We start from the raw sequence: 18,437 nt of genomic DNA, 5'->3' as shown, positions 1-18,437 counted from the left end.
CTATGTACCTGACTAGTTACCGTTATATATATACACTATGTACCTGACTAGTTACCGTTATATATATACACTATGTACCTGACTAGTTACCGTTATATATATACACTATGTACCTGACTAGTTACCGTTATATATATACACTATGTACCTGACTAGTTACCGTTATATATATACACTATGTACCTGACTAGTTACCGTTATATATATACACTATGTACCTGACTAGTTACCGTTATATATATACACTATGTACCTGACTAGTTACCGTTATATATATACACTATGTACCTGACTAGTTACCGTTATATATATACACTATGTACCTGACTAGTTACCGTTATATATATACACTATGTACCTGACTAGTTACCGTTATATATATACACTATGTACCTGACTAGTTACCGTTATATATATACACTATGTACCTGACTAGTTACCGTTATATATATACACTATGTACCTGACTAGTTACCGTTATATATATACACTATGTACCTGACTAGTTACCGTTATATATATACACTATGTACCTGACTAGTTACCGTTATATATATACACTATGTACCTGACTAGTTACCGTTATATATATACACTATGTACCTGACTAGTTACCGTTATATATATACACTATGTACCTGACTAGTTACCGTTATATATATACACTATGTACCTGACTAGTTACCGTTATATATATACACTATGTACCTGACTAGTTACCGTTATATATATACACTATGTACCTGACTAGTTACCGTTATATATATACACTATGTACCTGACTAGTTACCGTTATATATATACACTATGTACCTGACTAGTTACCGTTATATATATACACTATGTACCTGACTAGTTACCGTTATATATATACACTATGTACCTGACTAGTTACCGTTATATATATACACTATGTACCTGACTAGTTACCGTTATATATATACACTATGTACCTGACTAGTTACCGTTATATATATACACTATGTACCTGACTAGTTACCGTTATATATATACACTATGTACCTGACTAGTTACCGTTATATATATACACTATGTACCTGACTAGTTACCGTTATATATATACACTATGTACCTGACTAGTTACCGTTATATATATACACTATGTACCTGACTAGTTACCGTTATATATATACACTATGTACCTGACTAGTTACCGTTATATATATACACTATGTACCTGACTAGTTACCGTTATATATATACACTATGTACCTGACTAGTTACCGTTATATATATACACTATGTACCTGACTAGTTACCGTTATATATATACACTATGTACCTGACTAGTTACCGTTATATATATACACTATGTACCTGACTAGTTACCGTTATATATATACACTATGTACCTGACTAGTTACCGTTATATATATACACTATGTACCTGACTAGTTACCGTTATATATATACACTATGTACCTGACTAGTTACCGTTATATATATACACTATGTACCTGACTAGTTACCGTTATATATATACACTATGTACCTGACTAGTTACCGTTATATATATACACTATGTACCTGACTAGTTACCGTTATATATATACACTATGTACCTGACTAGTTACCGTTATATATATACACTATGTACCTGACTAGTTACCGTTATATATATACACTATGTACCTGACTAGTTACCGTTATATATATACACTATGTACCTGACTAGTTACCGTTATATATATACACTATGTACCTGACTAGTTACCGTTATATATATACACTATGTACCTGACTAGTTACCGTTATATATATACACTATGTACCTGACTAGTTACCGTTATATATATACACTATGTACCTGACTAGTTACCGTTATATATATACACTATGTACCTGACTAGTTACCGTTATATATATACACTATGTACTTGACTAGTTACCGTTATATATATACACTATGTACTTGACTAGTTACCGTTATATATATACACTATGTACGTGACTAGTTACCGTTATATATATACACTTTGTACCTGACTAGTTACCGTTATATATATATTACAACATTTGATGAATACTTTTTTTCTGCTGAGCCATTACTTTATTGTTGGTTATTAGCTAGACTAGTTCGGTTGTTGGGCTTTTTTAAATGGAAATTTATCAGATTTCCTTTTTTATTTCATGTATATTTGAAGTGCATTATTAGTGTAATTATTGAAATATGACATGCAACAGCGTCAATAAGGTTTATCGGAAATCTCTTGATTTATGCTTGGATAATTTCTCTCCATGTGCAGATCTCAATGCGTTTTTAATTTTCCTGTCGGTCCAAATTACCAGTCACTTGATAAACAAACATGCATGTATTGAATGTTTGTTTTGCCATCTCAGAACTTTTCCAGCATCCCGGTAACAGAGCTACAGAAGAACTCAGGCAGCACTGCCACGCCTTGGAGTAATAGCCATTCCATGTACCTGGAACTCGCTACATGAACAGCTCCGTCATTCTCTTTGTTCTAGAGCCCATAACCGCGGATTACCACAATAATATGTTTTTACTGCATGCAAATATTTTCCCAATAGCGGCTTATTGTGCGTATAAGCGGGTTGTCAGATACCACAAAGCATACCATAGAAGTCGACAGGAAATCGGCTTCACCACTGCGCATGAATATTCAAATGAAAAAGAATACCAGAATAGTACAGTTAATTCCCGTCTGGCGGTAAAACAGTAGTATCCGCCACCATAGTTAAATCAGTCAGTATGGTGTTAGACGAGTATACAAACACTCTACTTGATACTTTGTTGTGAACATGACGGTGCATATGTATGTAGTTTTTGATCGATGTCCTCCTGTTTACCTGTTTACACCTGGGTGTAGGTCACATACCTGTTTACACCTGGGTGTAGGTCACATACCTGTTTACATCTAGGTGTAGGTCATACCTGTTTACACCTGGGTGTAGGTCACATACCTGTTTACACCTAGGTGTAGGACATACCTGTTTACACCTGGGTGTATGTCATACCTGTTTACACCTGGGTGTAGGACATACCTGTTTACACCTGGGTGTAGGTCGCATACCTGTTTACACCTGAGGGTAGGTCATACCTGTTTACTCTAGGGCGTAAGTCACACCTGTTTACTCTAGGGTGTAAGTCATACCAGTTTACACCTGGGTTTAGGTCACATACCTGTTTACACCTAGGTGTAGGTCATACCTGTTTACTCTAGGGTGTAAGTCATACCAGTTTACACCTGGGTGTAGGTCACATACCTGTTTACACCTGGGTGTAGGACATGAATTTTTACACCTGGGTGTAGGACATACCTGTTTACACATACTTATTTACACTGGGTGTAGGTCACATACCTGTTTACACCTGGGTGTTAGACATACCTGTTTACACCAGGGTGTAGGACATACCTGTTTACACCTGGGTGTAGGACATAGCTGTTTACACCTAGGTGTAGGTCACATACCTGTTTACACCTGGGTGTAGGACATACCTGTTTACACCTGGGTGTAGGACATTCCTGTATACAACTGGGAGTAGGACATACCTGTTTACACCTGGGTGTAGGATATACACGTTTACACCTGGTTGTAGGACATACCTGTTTACACCTAGGTGTAGGTCATATACCTGTTTACACCTGGGTGTAGGACATGAATTTTTACACCTGGGTGTAGGACATACCTGTTTACACCTGGGTGTAGGACATACCTGTTTACACCTGGGTGTAGGACATACCTTTTTTTGAAGGAATGTTGGTTTTCCTTGACTTGAGATGTCAGCTTCAATTCACATTTTTATAATTAAGTTTGTAAAGAGGAAGAACTGAGTGTTTTTACTTTGTTACATCTCCACACAACACAGGGCTTGTTCACACCAACACAGAGTCGGTATTGTTAACACCATGTATGTGGTGTAGGCAGTTTTCTCGTGTACATTCACACTTTAATGTCACAGTCCAGATCACACGTTTAACTTCATTGATAGAAATTTATTTGACGATATTTTCACCTGCAGACATGTATATGTATTTCATATTTTGAACATCAATTGACGTACCTGAACATTCAGGGTTTGCATTTTTACTAGGTGTCCTGTGACTATATGCGATAACATGCGGGAACCTACAAATGTAGGCCTGTGATAACAAATGGGTGGTCTGGGATGATAAGCGGGTGGTCGGTGTAATACACGGGTATCCTAGGCCTGTGATAACAAACGGGTGGTCTTTGATAATATGCAGATACCCTGTGATATTAAGCGGGTACCCTGCGAGAACAAACGGGTGGTCTGTGATTGTATGCGAAAACCCTTTGATAATAAACGGGTGTTCGGTGTAATAAACGGGTACCCTAGGCCTGTAATAACAAACGGTTGGTCTGTGATACTAAGCGAATACCTTTCGATATTAAGCGGGTACCCTGTGATAACAATCGGTTGGTCTGTGATACTAAGCAAATACCCTTTGATATTAAACGGATATCCTTTGATATTAAGCGGATACCCTGAGATTTTAAGCGGGTACTCTTTGATATTAAGCGGGTACCCTTTGATAACAATCGGTTGGTCTGTGATATAAGCGAATACCCTGTGATATTAAACGGATACCCTTTGATATTAAGCGGATACCCTGAGATATTAAGTGGGTACCCTGTGATAACAATCGGTTGGTCTGTGATACTAAGCGAATACCCTGTGATATTAAACGGATACCCTTTGATATTAAACAGATACCCTTTGATATTTAACGAATACCCTTTGATATTAAGCGGATACCCTAAGATATTAAGTGGGTACCCTGTGACAACAATCGGTTGGTCTGTGATACTAAGCGAATACCCTGTGATATTAATCGGATACCCTTTGATATTAAACAGATACTCTTTGATATTAAACGAATACCCTTTGATATTAAGCGGATACCATGTGATATTAAGCGGGTACCCTTTGATAATAAACGGCTGTTCGGTGTAATAAACGGGTACCCTAGGCCTGTAATAACAAACGATTGGTCTGTGATATTAAGCGGATACTCTATAATATTAAGCGGGTACCCTGTGATAACAATCGGTTGGTCTGGGATGCTAAGCGAATACCCTTTAATATTAAACGTATATCCTTTGATATTAAGCGAATACCCTTCGATATTAAGCGGGCACCCTGTAATAACAATCGGTTGGTCTGTGATACTAACGAATACCCGGTGATATTAAACGGATATCCTTTGATATTAAACGGATACCCTTTGATATTAAACGAATACCCTTTGATATTAAGCGGATACCCTGAGATATTAAGCGGGTACCCTGTGATAATAATCGGTTAGTCTGTGATACTAAGCGAATACCCTGTTGTATTAAACGGATACCCTTTGATATCAAACAGATACCCTTTGATACTAAGCGAATACCCTGTTATATTAAACGGGTACCCGTCGATAATAAGCAAGTAGTCGGTGAAAATGAGCGGGTACCCTGTGATAACAAGCATGTTGTCTGTGAATAAATGCGGATACTCTGTGGTATCCAACGGTTGGTCTGTGATAATATGCGGGAACCCTGTGATAACAAACGGTCGATCTGTGATGATTTTATCGGGAACACTGTGATAACAAACGGTCGGTCTGTGATGATTTTTTCGGGAACCCTGTGATAACAAATGGTCGGTCTATGATGATTTTATCGGGAACCCTGTGATAACAAACGGTCGGTCTGTGATGATTTTTTCGGGAACCCTGTGATAACAAATGGTCGGTCTGTGATGATTTTATCGGGAACCCTGTGATAACAAACGGTCGGTCTGTGATGATTTTATCGGGAACCCTGTGATAACAAACGGTCGGTCTGTGATGATTTTATAGGGAACCCTGTGGTAACCAACGGTTGGTCTGTGATAATATGCGGGAACCCTGTGATAACAAACGGTCGGTCTGTGATGATTTGCGTGAACACTGTGATAACAAACGGTCGGTCTGTGATGATTTTTTCGGGAACCCTGTGATAACAAATGGTCGGTCTGTGATGATTTTATCGGGAACACTGTGATAACAAACGGTCGGTCTGTGATGATTTTTTCGGGAACCCTGTGATAACAAATGGTCGGTCTGTGATGATTTTATCGGGACCCCTGTGATAACAAACGGTCGGTCTGTGATGATTTGCGAGAACACTGCGATAACAAACGGTCGGTCTGTGATGATTTGCGAGAACACTGTGATAACAAACGGTCGGTCTGTGATGATTTGCGAGAACACTGCGATAACAAACGGTCGGTCTGTGATGATTTTATCAGGAACCCTGTGATCACAAACGGTCGGTCTGTGATCATTTGCGAGAACCCTGTGATAACAAACGGTCGGTCTGTGATGATTTGCGTGAACACTGTGATAACAAACGGTCGGTCTGTGATGATTTTATAGGGAACCCTGTGGTAACCAACGGTTGGTCTGTGATAATATGAGGGAACCCTGTGATAACAAACGGTTGGTCTGTGATAATATGCGGGACCCCTGTGATAACAAACGGTCGGTCTGTGATGATTTGCGTGAACACTGTGATAACAAACGGTCGGTCTGTGATGATTTGCGAGAACACTGTGATAACAAACGGTCGGTCTGTGATGATTTTTTCGGGAACCCTGTGATAACAAATGGTCGGTCTGTGATGATTTTACCGGGAACCCTGTGATAACAAACGGTCGGTCTGTGACGATTTTATCGGGAACCCTGTGATAACAAACGGTTGGTCTGCGATGATTCTATCGGGAACCCTGTGATAACAAACGGTCGGTCTGGGATGATTTTATCGGGAACCCTGTGATAACAAACGGTTGGTCTGTGATAATATGCGGGACCCCTGTGATAACAAACGGTCGGTCTGTGATGATGTGCGAGAACCCTGTGATAACAAACGGTCGGTCTGTGATAATATGCGGATACCATGTAATGATCATCGGTATCTTGTGATAATATGCGGAAACTGAAACATCTTGTCTCATTACGTCATTAACCTCGGTGCCGATAAAGTGTCTAATTGTATTGTGGAGCGGGCGCTGGAGGCGCCATCCAACAATCGCTCCGGATCGCGAGTGACCAGTTCTCGTGTCCGGTAAAGGCTGTCCACGTACCGTAACTAATCATATTGACATCCCATCCGATTGTTCATTACTTGTTGGTGGTTACGGCTCAATGCTCACATTACATGTCAATTACGCTTACCTTTAACTATATAATTGGTATCTTGGGGAAACTTGCCCACGTGTGCAGGTATATATGCTGTACACAGAAGGCGGATATTTAAACTTTTGTTCAGTCCAGTGCTCTGACGTGGCGTTTTAGCCCAAGTATAAATACATTTGATAGAGCTGTATAAGGCCTCCCCTGGAGATTGGGTGTGTCTCGATCATCCTTTTTACCCGAAGGATACCTGTACACTTGTAGTGTTGCGTGTGATAGAGAAATACGGGCCCAGTAGCTCGGATACTACGTTAGTGAACACGCATGGGCGAGTCCAAGGTTGTAGTGGAATCAGGAAGCGACGCTGAAGCCAAGATGGCTACCAAGTCCCCCAACTCGAGTGGGAATCATTCCAACCTCGTCATGTTACTGACCATGCTGGCCGGAGCCGCAGCACTGGGGGCTGCCGTGTGGTTCCCTACGTCAGAGTTGGTCAAGGAACTCCACAGACTAGTCACTATACTGGACAAGTCTCCGCCGACCCAGAACCCGCAGTCCGGACCCGTCCGCACTGAAGGTAGGCTCATCCGTAATATCAATCAATCAATCAATCAATAAATGAGTCAGTCATTTTATTACATTTTTCTTCCAACATAATATGGATCGAATTGCAATCAAACCAGAAAACTATACCTGCATACGGACAGCTTGCTGAATGTAACAGCCTGTAGTGGCCGATCCCCGCGCGAACGGACAGACAGGAATTACTTAAAAGACTATTTTTTGATAGACAGGCAATGTGCCCGGTACTTTATGAATACATATCACTTATACATATATCGAGGTATATTCTTAACATCATCTGTCACATTGAAACTTGTCCACATTTCCATGTACTGACGAACAGGCGTACGGTCTGGTCAGATACGTTTAAAACCAGTCTATACCCCTCTAGCCGTGGCGAGGAAGTGGACTTATATTCACAAACGCATCCATTGTTTACACGGCACAATCTTGTGAATTCGAAAATATCTAAAATAGTTGCCACCTTTTATCACATTTTGATCCGTGCGACTAATCGGTAGACGTTTCTAGGACGAGTCGGGTAGAACATGATTTATTTGGCTTCAGCCGTGTCTAGAACTGGTATCCTACATATACTGTAGTACTGATTTCTGTCAATACCGTCTCTACACGTATACAGGTACGCATACACACACAGGTACGTAAACAGAAACAGGTACACACAGAGGTGGGGCTCCCCATTCACGGTATGTTAATCATCAACATTCACACTCTTTTGATATCACACCTTGTTTTGTAACTCACGCACCGTGTAAATATGTGCCCGTGATTTGTACTAGAGCCTTTACGTAGCGCCTTGTGTACATACGATAGTTAAATAAACACAAAATGTCCGTCTATGGTATTAAAAATGAGCTGGCATATCTGTACGTTAGCAACCGGACATACCATGGTCATAGTAGACCTAAAGTATCATCTTTGGTTAGTCCCATTTAATGTGTAGGAATCTCTTCTGTCCGTCGGAAACCTCAGTGACAACGAGTTTCTTCAACTATCAAAAGTATGCTGGAAGCCACGGAGAGAGCTTATATAGGCAACGCCTGTTGCTCAATCCTTTTGTTTAATTAATAAAATATATTTGAAATGAAATGACAACGAGTGACTTTGTAAACAGGTGACTTTGTAAACAGGTGCATTTACGAACAAACTTGATTAATCATCGACCAGAACATGGTAACGACACACATAGCTGTGCAATGGTGTCCTCTCACTGTAGACGTTGTCAATGTTGAGTCGCTCCTTAAAACAGCGTCGTTTGCCTCCGAGTCGTATCCAAGGCACTCGTATGGTAACGAGTCATTGAGACACAGGACATACGTCTCCTGATCCAGAGGGATTGTTCTTGTAATTTTGGAGATTTTGGAATTTCCCCAGAAACGGAAAGAATTTATACTTAATGCAGAAAACGTCAAACTGTACACCTCTAAAATGTAATTACGTTAATGTCTGTTGATAGTGAGAGCTGAGCTTGTTTGTCCGTGTTCATTATTACAAACCTGTAATTAGAGGTCAAATCTATGAAACCAGGGTATTAACAGTGACAAATGACAGATTTACACGTAGAACTTTGAAAAACTACAATGGAAATAAGACCAAGCGTTCCGGAAGGGTAATGTCCTCTGCGCCATTGACGACACCCGCCATGTTAATCAAATCAAAGTCACACAGGGATGTTATTGTCAAGAAACAGAAAGTTGACGATTGGACAATCGTTATTGTCCCGCTTATCGCGACCTTATTAGTAATCCGTGCCGATTGGTCGTGTTTTACGGCTTAACTACTGAAGATAGAGCCCGGCATAGAACATAGAGTGTCATTGATTTCAAGATCTGATCGACGCGGTCAATACATTTCTTGTTGTTTCCAGACAACACGTTGCCGATATATCTGAAAGTAAAATTGAAGGACAGGATTCTCAGAGATGACTAAGTCATCAGGGACAACATTAAAGTCTCGGGTGGCCTCTGTCCATCGTCACGCGACTAGGGTCGTCCCGCCGTAAATATTCATATTGTAAAGTTTCAATAAAATGTTACATGAAGCTGTCATGGCCAAAGACAAATCAAAATTGTGAATTGGAGTGGTCATATCAATCATAGTGGTCATATCAATCATAATGGTCAAATTGTAAACAATTTCAGCAATCATCTTCTCTAACCTAAACATTCGAGAATCATATACTCTTTTTATATGGAAACGCCTTAATTGCTTATAGGGATATAGGTTAAACAAAACAACTTTCCTCAGTGTATGAAGTAATTTCATAATGATCAACGTGTCATGACTTGTATACTGGGGACCGGGGGAAATACCACAGTAACTTATTTCATAATGATCAATGTGTCATGACTTGTATACTGGGGACCGGGGTAAATACCACAGTAACTCATTTCATAATGATCAACGTGTCATGACTTGTATACTGGGGACGGGGTGAAATACCACAGTAACTTATTTCATAATGATCAATGTGTCATGACTTGTATACTCATTTCATAATGATCAATGTGTCATGACTTGTATACTAGGGACCAAGGGAAATACCACGGTAACTCATTTCATAATGATCAACGTGTCATGACTTGTATACTGGGGACCGGGGGAAATACCACAGTAACTAATTTCATAATGATCAACGTGTCATGAATTGTATACTGGGGACCGGGGGAAATGCCACAGTAACTCATTTCCAAAACTTGCTTTACATGTACTCTATCATTTGTTATCAGGGACCAAGGGAAATACCACAGTAACTAATTTCATAATGATCAATGTGTCATGACTTGTATACGGGGGACCGGGGGAAATACCAAAGTAACTCATTTCATAATGATCAATGTCTCATGACTTGTATACTAGGGACCAAGGGAAATACCACAGTAACTAATTTCATAATGATCAATGTGTCATGACTTGTATACGGGGGACCGGGGGAAATACCAAAGTAACTCATTTCATAATGATCAACATGTCATGACTTGTATACTAGGGACCGGGGGAAATACCACAGGAACTCATTTCATAATGATCAATGTGTCATGACTTGTATACTAGGGACCAAGGGAAAGACCACGGTAACTCATTTCATAATGATCAACATGTTATGACTTGTATACTGGGGACCGGGGAAATACCACAGTAACTCATTTCATAAAGATCAATGTGTCATGACTTGTATACTGGGGACCAAGGGAAATACCACAGTAACTAATTTCATAATGATCAATGTGTCATGACTTGTATACTGGGGACCGGGGAAATACCACAGTAACTCATTTCATAAAGATCAATGTGTCATGACTTGTATACTATGGACCGGGGGAAATACTACAGTAACTCATTTCATACTGATCAACGTGTCATGACTTGTATACTAGGGAACAAGGGAAATACCACAGTAACTCATTTCATAAAGATCAATGTGTCATGACTTGTATACTAGGGACCGGGGGAAATACCACAGTAACTAATTTCATAATGATCAATGTGTCATGACTTGTATACGGGGGACCGGGGGAAATACCAAAGTAACTCATTTCATAATGATCAATGTCTCATGACTTGTATACTAGGGACCAAGGGAAAGACCACGGTAACTCATTTCATAATGATCAACGTATCATGACTTGTATACTGGGGACGGGGTGAAATACCACAGTAACTTATTTCATAATGATCAATGTGTCATGACTTGTATACGGGGGACCGGGGGAAATACCAAAGTAACTCATTTCATAATGATCAATGTCTCATGACTTGTATACTAGGGACCAAGGGAAATACCACGGTAACTCATTTCATAATGATCAACATGTTATGACTTGTATACTGGGGACCGGGGGGGAATACCACAGTAACTCATTTCATAAAGATCAATGTGTCATGACTTGTATACTATGGACCGGGGGAAATACTACAGTAACTCATTTCATACTGATCAACGTGTCATGACTTGTATACTGGGGACGGGGTGAAATACCACAGTAACTTATTTCATAATGATCAATGTGTCATGACTTGTATACTATGGACCGGGGGAAATACTACAGTAACTCATTTCATACTGATCAACGTGTCATGACTTGTATACTTGGGACCGGGGGAAATACCACAGTAACTAATTTCATAATGATCAACGTGTCATGAATTGTATACTGGGGACCGGGGGAAATACCGCAGTAACTCATTTCATAATGATCAATGTGTCATGACTTGTATACTATGGACCGGGGGAAATACTACAGTAACTCATTTCATACTGATCAACGTGTCATGACTTGTATACTGGGATCGGGGGAAATACCACAGTAACTCATTTCCAAAACTTGCTTTACATGTACTCTATCATTTGTTATCGGGCATCAAAGATGACGGACTGATTAGCAGAAACGATATGTTTCTGCTAATTGTAACTTTTGTTCTGTTTTATGAGAAAGATGCTAACGCGAAACATCTCCTAGGTGTGGGGGACGAAACATCTCCTAGGTGTTAGGGACGAAACATCTACTAGGTGTGGGGACGAAACACCTCTTAGGTGTTAGGGACGAAACATCTCCTAGGTGTTAGGGACGAAACATCTCCTAGGTGTTAAGGACGAAACATCTCCTAGGTGTTAGGGGCGAAACATCTCCTAGGTGTTAGGGACGATACATCTCCTAGGTGTGGGGGACGAAACATCTCCTAGATGGTAGGGACGAAACATCGCCTAGGTGTTAGGGACATCTCCTAGGTGTGGTGGACGAAACATCTCCTAGGTGTGGGAGACGAAATATCTCCTAGGGGTTAGGGACGAAACATCTCCTAGGTGTGGGGGCGAAACATCTCCTAGGTGTTGGGGGCCCAAATATCTCCTAGGTGTGGGGGACGAAACATCTCCTAGATGGTAGGGACGAAACATCGCCTAGGTGTTAGGGACATCTCCTAGGTGTGGAGGACGAAACATCTCCTAGGTGTGGGAGACGAAATATCTCCTAGGGGTTAGGGACGAAACATCTCCTAGGTGTGGGGGACGAAACATCTCCTAGATGTTAGGGACGAAACATCGCCTAGGTGTTAGGGACATCTCCTAGGTGTGGAGGACGAAACATCTCCTAGGTGTGGGGGACGTAACATCTCCTAGATGTTAGGGACGAAACATCTCCTAGGTGTTAAGGACGAAACATCTCCTAGGTGTTAGGGGCGAAACATCTCCTAGGTGTTAGGGACGATACATCTCCTAGGTGTGGGGGACGAAACATCGCCTAGGTGTTAGGGACATCTCCTAGGTGTGGAGGACGAAACATCTCCTAGGTGTGGGGGACGTAACATCTCCTAGATGTTAGGGACGAAACATCTCCTAGGTGTTAGGGACCAAACACCTCCTAGGTGTGGGGGACGAACCATCCCCTAGGTGTTAGGGACGAAACATCTCCTATGTGTTAGGGACGAAACATCTCCTAGGTGTGGGGGCGAAACATCTCCTAGGTGTTGGGGGCCCAAATATCTCCTAGGTGTGGGGGACGAAACATCTCTAAGGTGTGGGAGACGAAATATCTCCTAGGTGTTAGGGACGAAACATCTCTTAGGTGTTAGGGACGAAACATCTCCTAGGTGTGGGGGACGAAACATCTCCTAGGGGTTAGGGACGAAACATCTCCTAGGTGTTAAGGACGAAACATCTCCTAGGTGTTAGGGGCGAAACATCTCCTAGGTGTTAGGGACGATACATCTCCTAGGTGTGGGGGACGAAACATCTCCTAGGTGTGGGGGACGAAACATCTCCTAGGTGTGGGGGACGAAACATCTCCTAGATGGTAGGGACGAAACATCGCCTAGGTGTTAGGGACATCTCCTAGGTGTGGAGGACGAAACATCTCCTAGGTGTGGGAGACGAAATATCTCCTAGGTGTTAGGGACGAAACATCTACTATGTGTGGGGACGAAACACCTCTTAGGTGTTAGGGACGAAACATCTCCTAGGGGTTAGGGACGAAACATCGCCTAGGTGTTAGGGACGAAACATCTCCTAGGTGTGGGGGCGAAACATCTCCTAGGTGTTGGGGGACGAAACATCTCCTAGGTGTGGGGGACGGAAAGGACATTTCCGCAAGATGGCCGATACGGTCTGACATCCTACCGACCATGCAGGTATGTAGGAACACAGCGAATATTATTCATGAGCAGTGGTACTTCAATAATTGAGCATGCCCGCCGCAGCCTCTCTTTGGCTAGAACTCTAGTTAGCTGATTACAGTGAAAGGTAAAAAAGGATGCTTGATGCGATGCTTTCTATGAACCCGACAGTTTTACATGACTGACGCGGTAGATGGACTCTGTTTATCTGAAATAATCAATGTTATAACTCGATCGTGTTTTACAAGGCAAGCTTTGTTCAATTCGCATAAAACAACCGGAAGTTCTGGGGATGTTTCTATCAATTAAACCTTGTTTATGGTTGTCATTATAAATTATGTATATATTTTTTTCAATTGTGTACTGCAGTGAGTCTCGGAATCTCTATTGTGTACTGCAGTGAGTCTCGGAATCTCGATTGTGTACTGCAGTGAGTCTCGGAATCTCGATTGAGTACTGCAGTGAGACTCGGGATCCCGATTGTGTACTGCAGTGAGTCTCGGAATCTCGATTGTGTACTGCAGTGAGTCTCGGGATCTCGATTGTGTACTGCAGTGAGTCTCGGGATCTCGATTGTGTACTGCAGTGAGTCTCGGAATCTCGATTGTGTACTGCAGTGAGTCTCGGAATCTCGATTGTGTACTGCAGTGAGTCTCGGGATCTCGATTGTGTACTGCAGTGAGTCTCGGGATCTCGATTGTGTACTGCAGTGAGTCTCGGGATCTCGATTGTGTACTGCAGTGAGTCTCGGAATCTCTTTTGTGTACTGCTGTGAGTCTCGAGATCCCGATTGTGTTCTGCAGTGAGTCTCTCTATTGTGTACTGCAGTGAGTCTCGGTCCCGGAATCTCGATTGTGTACTGCAGTGAGTCTCGGGATCTCGATTGTGTACTGCAGTGAGTCTCGGAATCTCTATTGTGTACTGCAGTGAGTCTCAGAATCTCTATTGTGTACTGCTGTGAGTCTCGAGATCCCGATTGTGTACTGCAGTGAGTCTCGAAATCTCGATTGTATACTGCAGTGAGTCTCGGGATCTCGATTGTGCACTGCAGTAAGTCTCGGGATCTCGATTGTGTACTGCAGTGAGTCTCAGAATATCGATTGTATACTGCAGTGAGTCTCGGAATCTCGATTGTGTACTGCAGTGAGTCTCGGAATCTCTATTGTGTACTGCAGTGAGTATCGGAATCGCGATTGTGTACTGCAGTGAGTCTCGGAATCTCTATTGTATACTGCAGTGAGTCTCGGTATCTCGATTGTGTACTGCAGTGAGTCTCGGGATCCCGATTGTGTACTGCAGTGAGTCTCGGGATCCCGATTGTGTACTGCAGTGAGTCTGAATCTCGATTTAAAGACACGTATACCATCATGATCGGTCAGAATTACAATAAGGAACAGGAAGTTCCTACCTTTGTTTTATCTACGTACCGGAAACACCAGAAACAATGACAAACGAGGCCTATATGGTAGACGAGAGAGGCGACCGGGAAACGGCATCAGTGTACTATAGTGAGTTGTGTTAGCGACTCGAGCTGTTGGCGATTCTGGGAACAATGTACATGGTTTCGATGGTGTTTCAAACCCACAGCATTCATTAATTCACCATAAATATCGATGGTGGAACAAGAAATAGCGTTGAATCACGCACATGTCGTTTTCAAAGAGCGACGGTTGTACATTTACTAATGTAGCATTAATGCTATCTGCCACGATCACAATAACTATTTGATTGCATTGTATGCAAATACCCTGGAGCGGTGGCATTACCCGGCTCTTTACAGACCTAATTTGCATAGTCAATATTTGTTTTGTGGTGCTACCCGTTCAACATTGTGTCATATCGTAAACAATACAGAATGGTATGGCGTGTCTGGCCGACGGGTTCAACATTAACATTAATGGTTTATAGTATATTACGTATTTGCGTCGTGACGTCAGACAACTTGGGCTGTCCTAAAACGGTCAAAGGGACCCGAATCAATTACAGGGTGTATGTTTGGACCTAGGGCTGCGACGATACCTCACAATACGATACGTATCACGGTCACCTTCATATCGGCTGAGTGCAGGATTCTAGTTTTGTCGTATACTTAATCACATGTGTATAGTAAATGCTGTCAAAATATATTTTGTATGATTTTTAGAACTTTGGCACAGAGGGCCACACATTTACTGAAAGATTCCAAAACAATAAGTAAACTCTTAATAGTTAAATAAAGAAAATTGATCATTTCAGTACCGTTAATGTATCGTGACACAGGCAAAAACAAAACGATTCGAAACGATACGTAAGAAAGTATCACGATGTAACGTTGCGGACAATCTAGTGTTCCGAAAAGCCTGGCTTATGGGACTAGATGTGTTAATCGTCTGTAACGCGACCTCGTGAATATGAGGAAAGTGACAGGGCACATACAACTTATATGGGGCTTGAATATCAAAATGGGGTGCCATCTTGGAGGATAAAGATATACTCTGGACATATATATCGAATTTAAGTGCGCATATCAAATTTATCACGACCTTAAGTTGGGAATTCTGGTGTCATATTCTAGGTAACACAAGCATACTTTGGCACAAACAAGGATAACCAACTGTTCGATATCAACTGTCACTGTTCTGATACTTCAGGATTACGTGTTATATCGTCATTGACAGAATAAAATATACGATCATATTATCTAGAAAAACAAACGATCTACCAATCTTATGAATATTTTACTTTCCTGAATTTTAGCGCCCGAGCCGCTGCCACGTGACTGCTATGACCTTTACAAGGCAGGTCAGACGTCGGACGGACTGTACACTGTCCATCCGTCCGATCTACGACAGGGATTGGTCGTGTATTGTGATATGACCTCTGACGGCGGCGGCTGGTTGGTAAGTCACTATAGATATGTTGTATACAGTCACTTTAAGGTAAACAGCTTCAGAATTCACAACAATTCATATCTAATTAATCAATCGGACCCCAGATTTGTGTAAGTTACCTATATCAGGGCCAAGACAGAGATAGAAAGAAAAAAAACTCACTTAAGGATCCATGTCCTCTGCCGGCAAACACTAGAGAGTTCCACTAGTATTTCTAACCGTAACCGCCCCATTGTTTTTCGATATGTATGTCAGGGGAATACCGTTGATCAGGTGGCTCTGTTACCGCAGGTCCGGGGTTAGAATCCCAGTCTTGTCCCGATGCATTGTTATTCTCAGAACACTGCTGATGACTTTTCAATTTCATCTTTATTATTAATTTATAAATTATATGTCTATTTTTCGAAAATGATTTATTTCAGTCATTTTCTTGCCGGTAAAATAATCATTTTTGTAACGGGAACCTGTTGTGTTTGTAGACGTTCCAGAGACGTATGGACGGTTCCGAACAATTCAAGAGAAAATGGCAGGAGTATATGTTTGGGTTTGGCGATCCTGCGAAAGAGTTCTGGATAGGTCAGTTGGAACTAAAAGAAACAAAGATACTTAAAAAAACATTTATATAATAAATAAAAGAGCAATCGGTCTACAGTTAAACCTGTCTATAACGACTATTTTGGGGGAAAAGAAAATAGATTACACACGTACATGCAAGACTAAATTAAAAGCTGATAGTTTGTTTTCTTCGTGATCATTCGGATCTAACTTGATATGAATACATCTTTTTAAATAACTACGTCAGCATGCGCATGCAACAATGACTGAGATCAAGGGGAGATCATTAAAGGTATGTAAACACAACCGGAAATGTTTACTGGTTAACGAGGGAGTGTCCTCCCTGTTGTTATGTGTTTACTGTGATATGAAGTAGAGTCGATCCTTGTATGATACCTAAGACAGTCGAATGTTCCAGGAACGATAACTCGTGCTGTGGCTTCCAACTCAATAACTGGCATGTACTCACGGTAATATGTGCTAATGAGAAGATGAATTTTCAATCCACCGATTTTGTTAAAACAATTGTACATGACACAGGGGTTTGTAACACTACTGTTTACAGGGAACGAGTTTCTGCACGCAATTGTGTCTCAGGGCTGGTACGAGTTGCGGATAGACATGGAGGATTTCAACGGAGAAAAACGTTATGCAACTTACAAGTTATTCCGCATAAGTAATGGAGCCTCTAGATATCGTCTCAGTGTAGCAGGGTACTCAGGGGACGCAGGTAAGTTGTACATGTGTAACATGGTACTCAGAGGACGCAGGTAAGTTATACAGGTGTGACAGGGTACTCAGGGGACGCAGGTAAGTTATACATGTGTAACATGGTACTCAGAGGACGCAGGTAAGTTATACAGGTGTGACAGGGTACTCAGAGGACGCAGGTAAGTTATACAGGTGTGACAGGGTACTCAGGGACAGGTGTAACAGGGTACTCAGGGGACGCAGGTAAGTTATACATGTGTAACAGGGTACTCAGGGACAGGTGTGACAGTGTACCCAGGGGACGCAGGTAAGTTATACAGGTGTAACAGGGTACTCAGAGGACGCAGGTAAGTTATACAGGTGTGACAGGGTACTCAGGGACAGGTGTAACAGGGTACTCAGGGGACGCAGGTAAGTTATACATGTGTAACAGGGTACTCAG

The 18,437-nt window shown here is 41.5% G+C and overlaps 1 protein-coding gene across 1 annotated transcript in view; it reads left to right on the top strand.

Moving 5' to 3' along the window:
* Nucleotides 1-7,239: 7,239 nt before the first annotated feature.
* The window catches only part of LOC110441739 (fibrinogen C domain-containing protein 1-B-like), a 21,375-nt gene continuing 10,177 nt past the window's right edge, over nt 7,240-18,437 (top strand). Inside the window, exons 1-4 of the mRNA XM_021484975.1 lie at nt 7,240-7,740; nt 16,596-16,738; nt 17,209-17,305; nt 17,850-18,014. Coding sequence (XP_021340650.1) covers nt 7,488-7,740; nt 16,596-16,738; nt 17,209-17,305; nt 17,850-18,014 — 658 coding nt within the window. The 5' untranslated portion in view covers nt 7,240-7,487. The remainder of the gene's footprint in view (nt 7,741-16,595; nt 16,739-17,208; nt 17,306-17,849; nt 18,015-18,437) is intronic.

This window comes from Mizuhopecten yessoensis, unplaced genomic scaffold, assembly GCF_002113885.1.
Source record: "Mizuhopecten yessoensis strain PY_sf001 unplaced genomic scaffold, ASM211388v2 scaffold716113, whole genome shotgun sequence".
In the NCBI taxonomy this organism is placed as follows: Eukaryota; Metazoa; Mollusca; class Bivalvia; order Pectinida; family Pectinidae; genus Mizuhopecten; species Mizuhopecten yessoensis.
The sequence above is the reverse complement of the archived record's forward strand: the minus strand, read 5'-3'. Positions and strand labels throughout refer to the sequence as shown.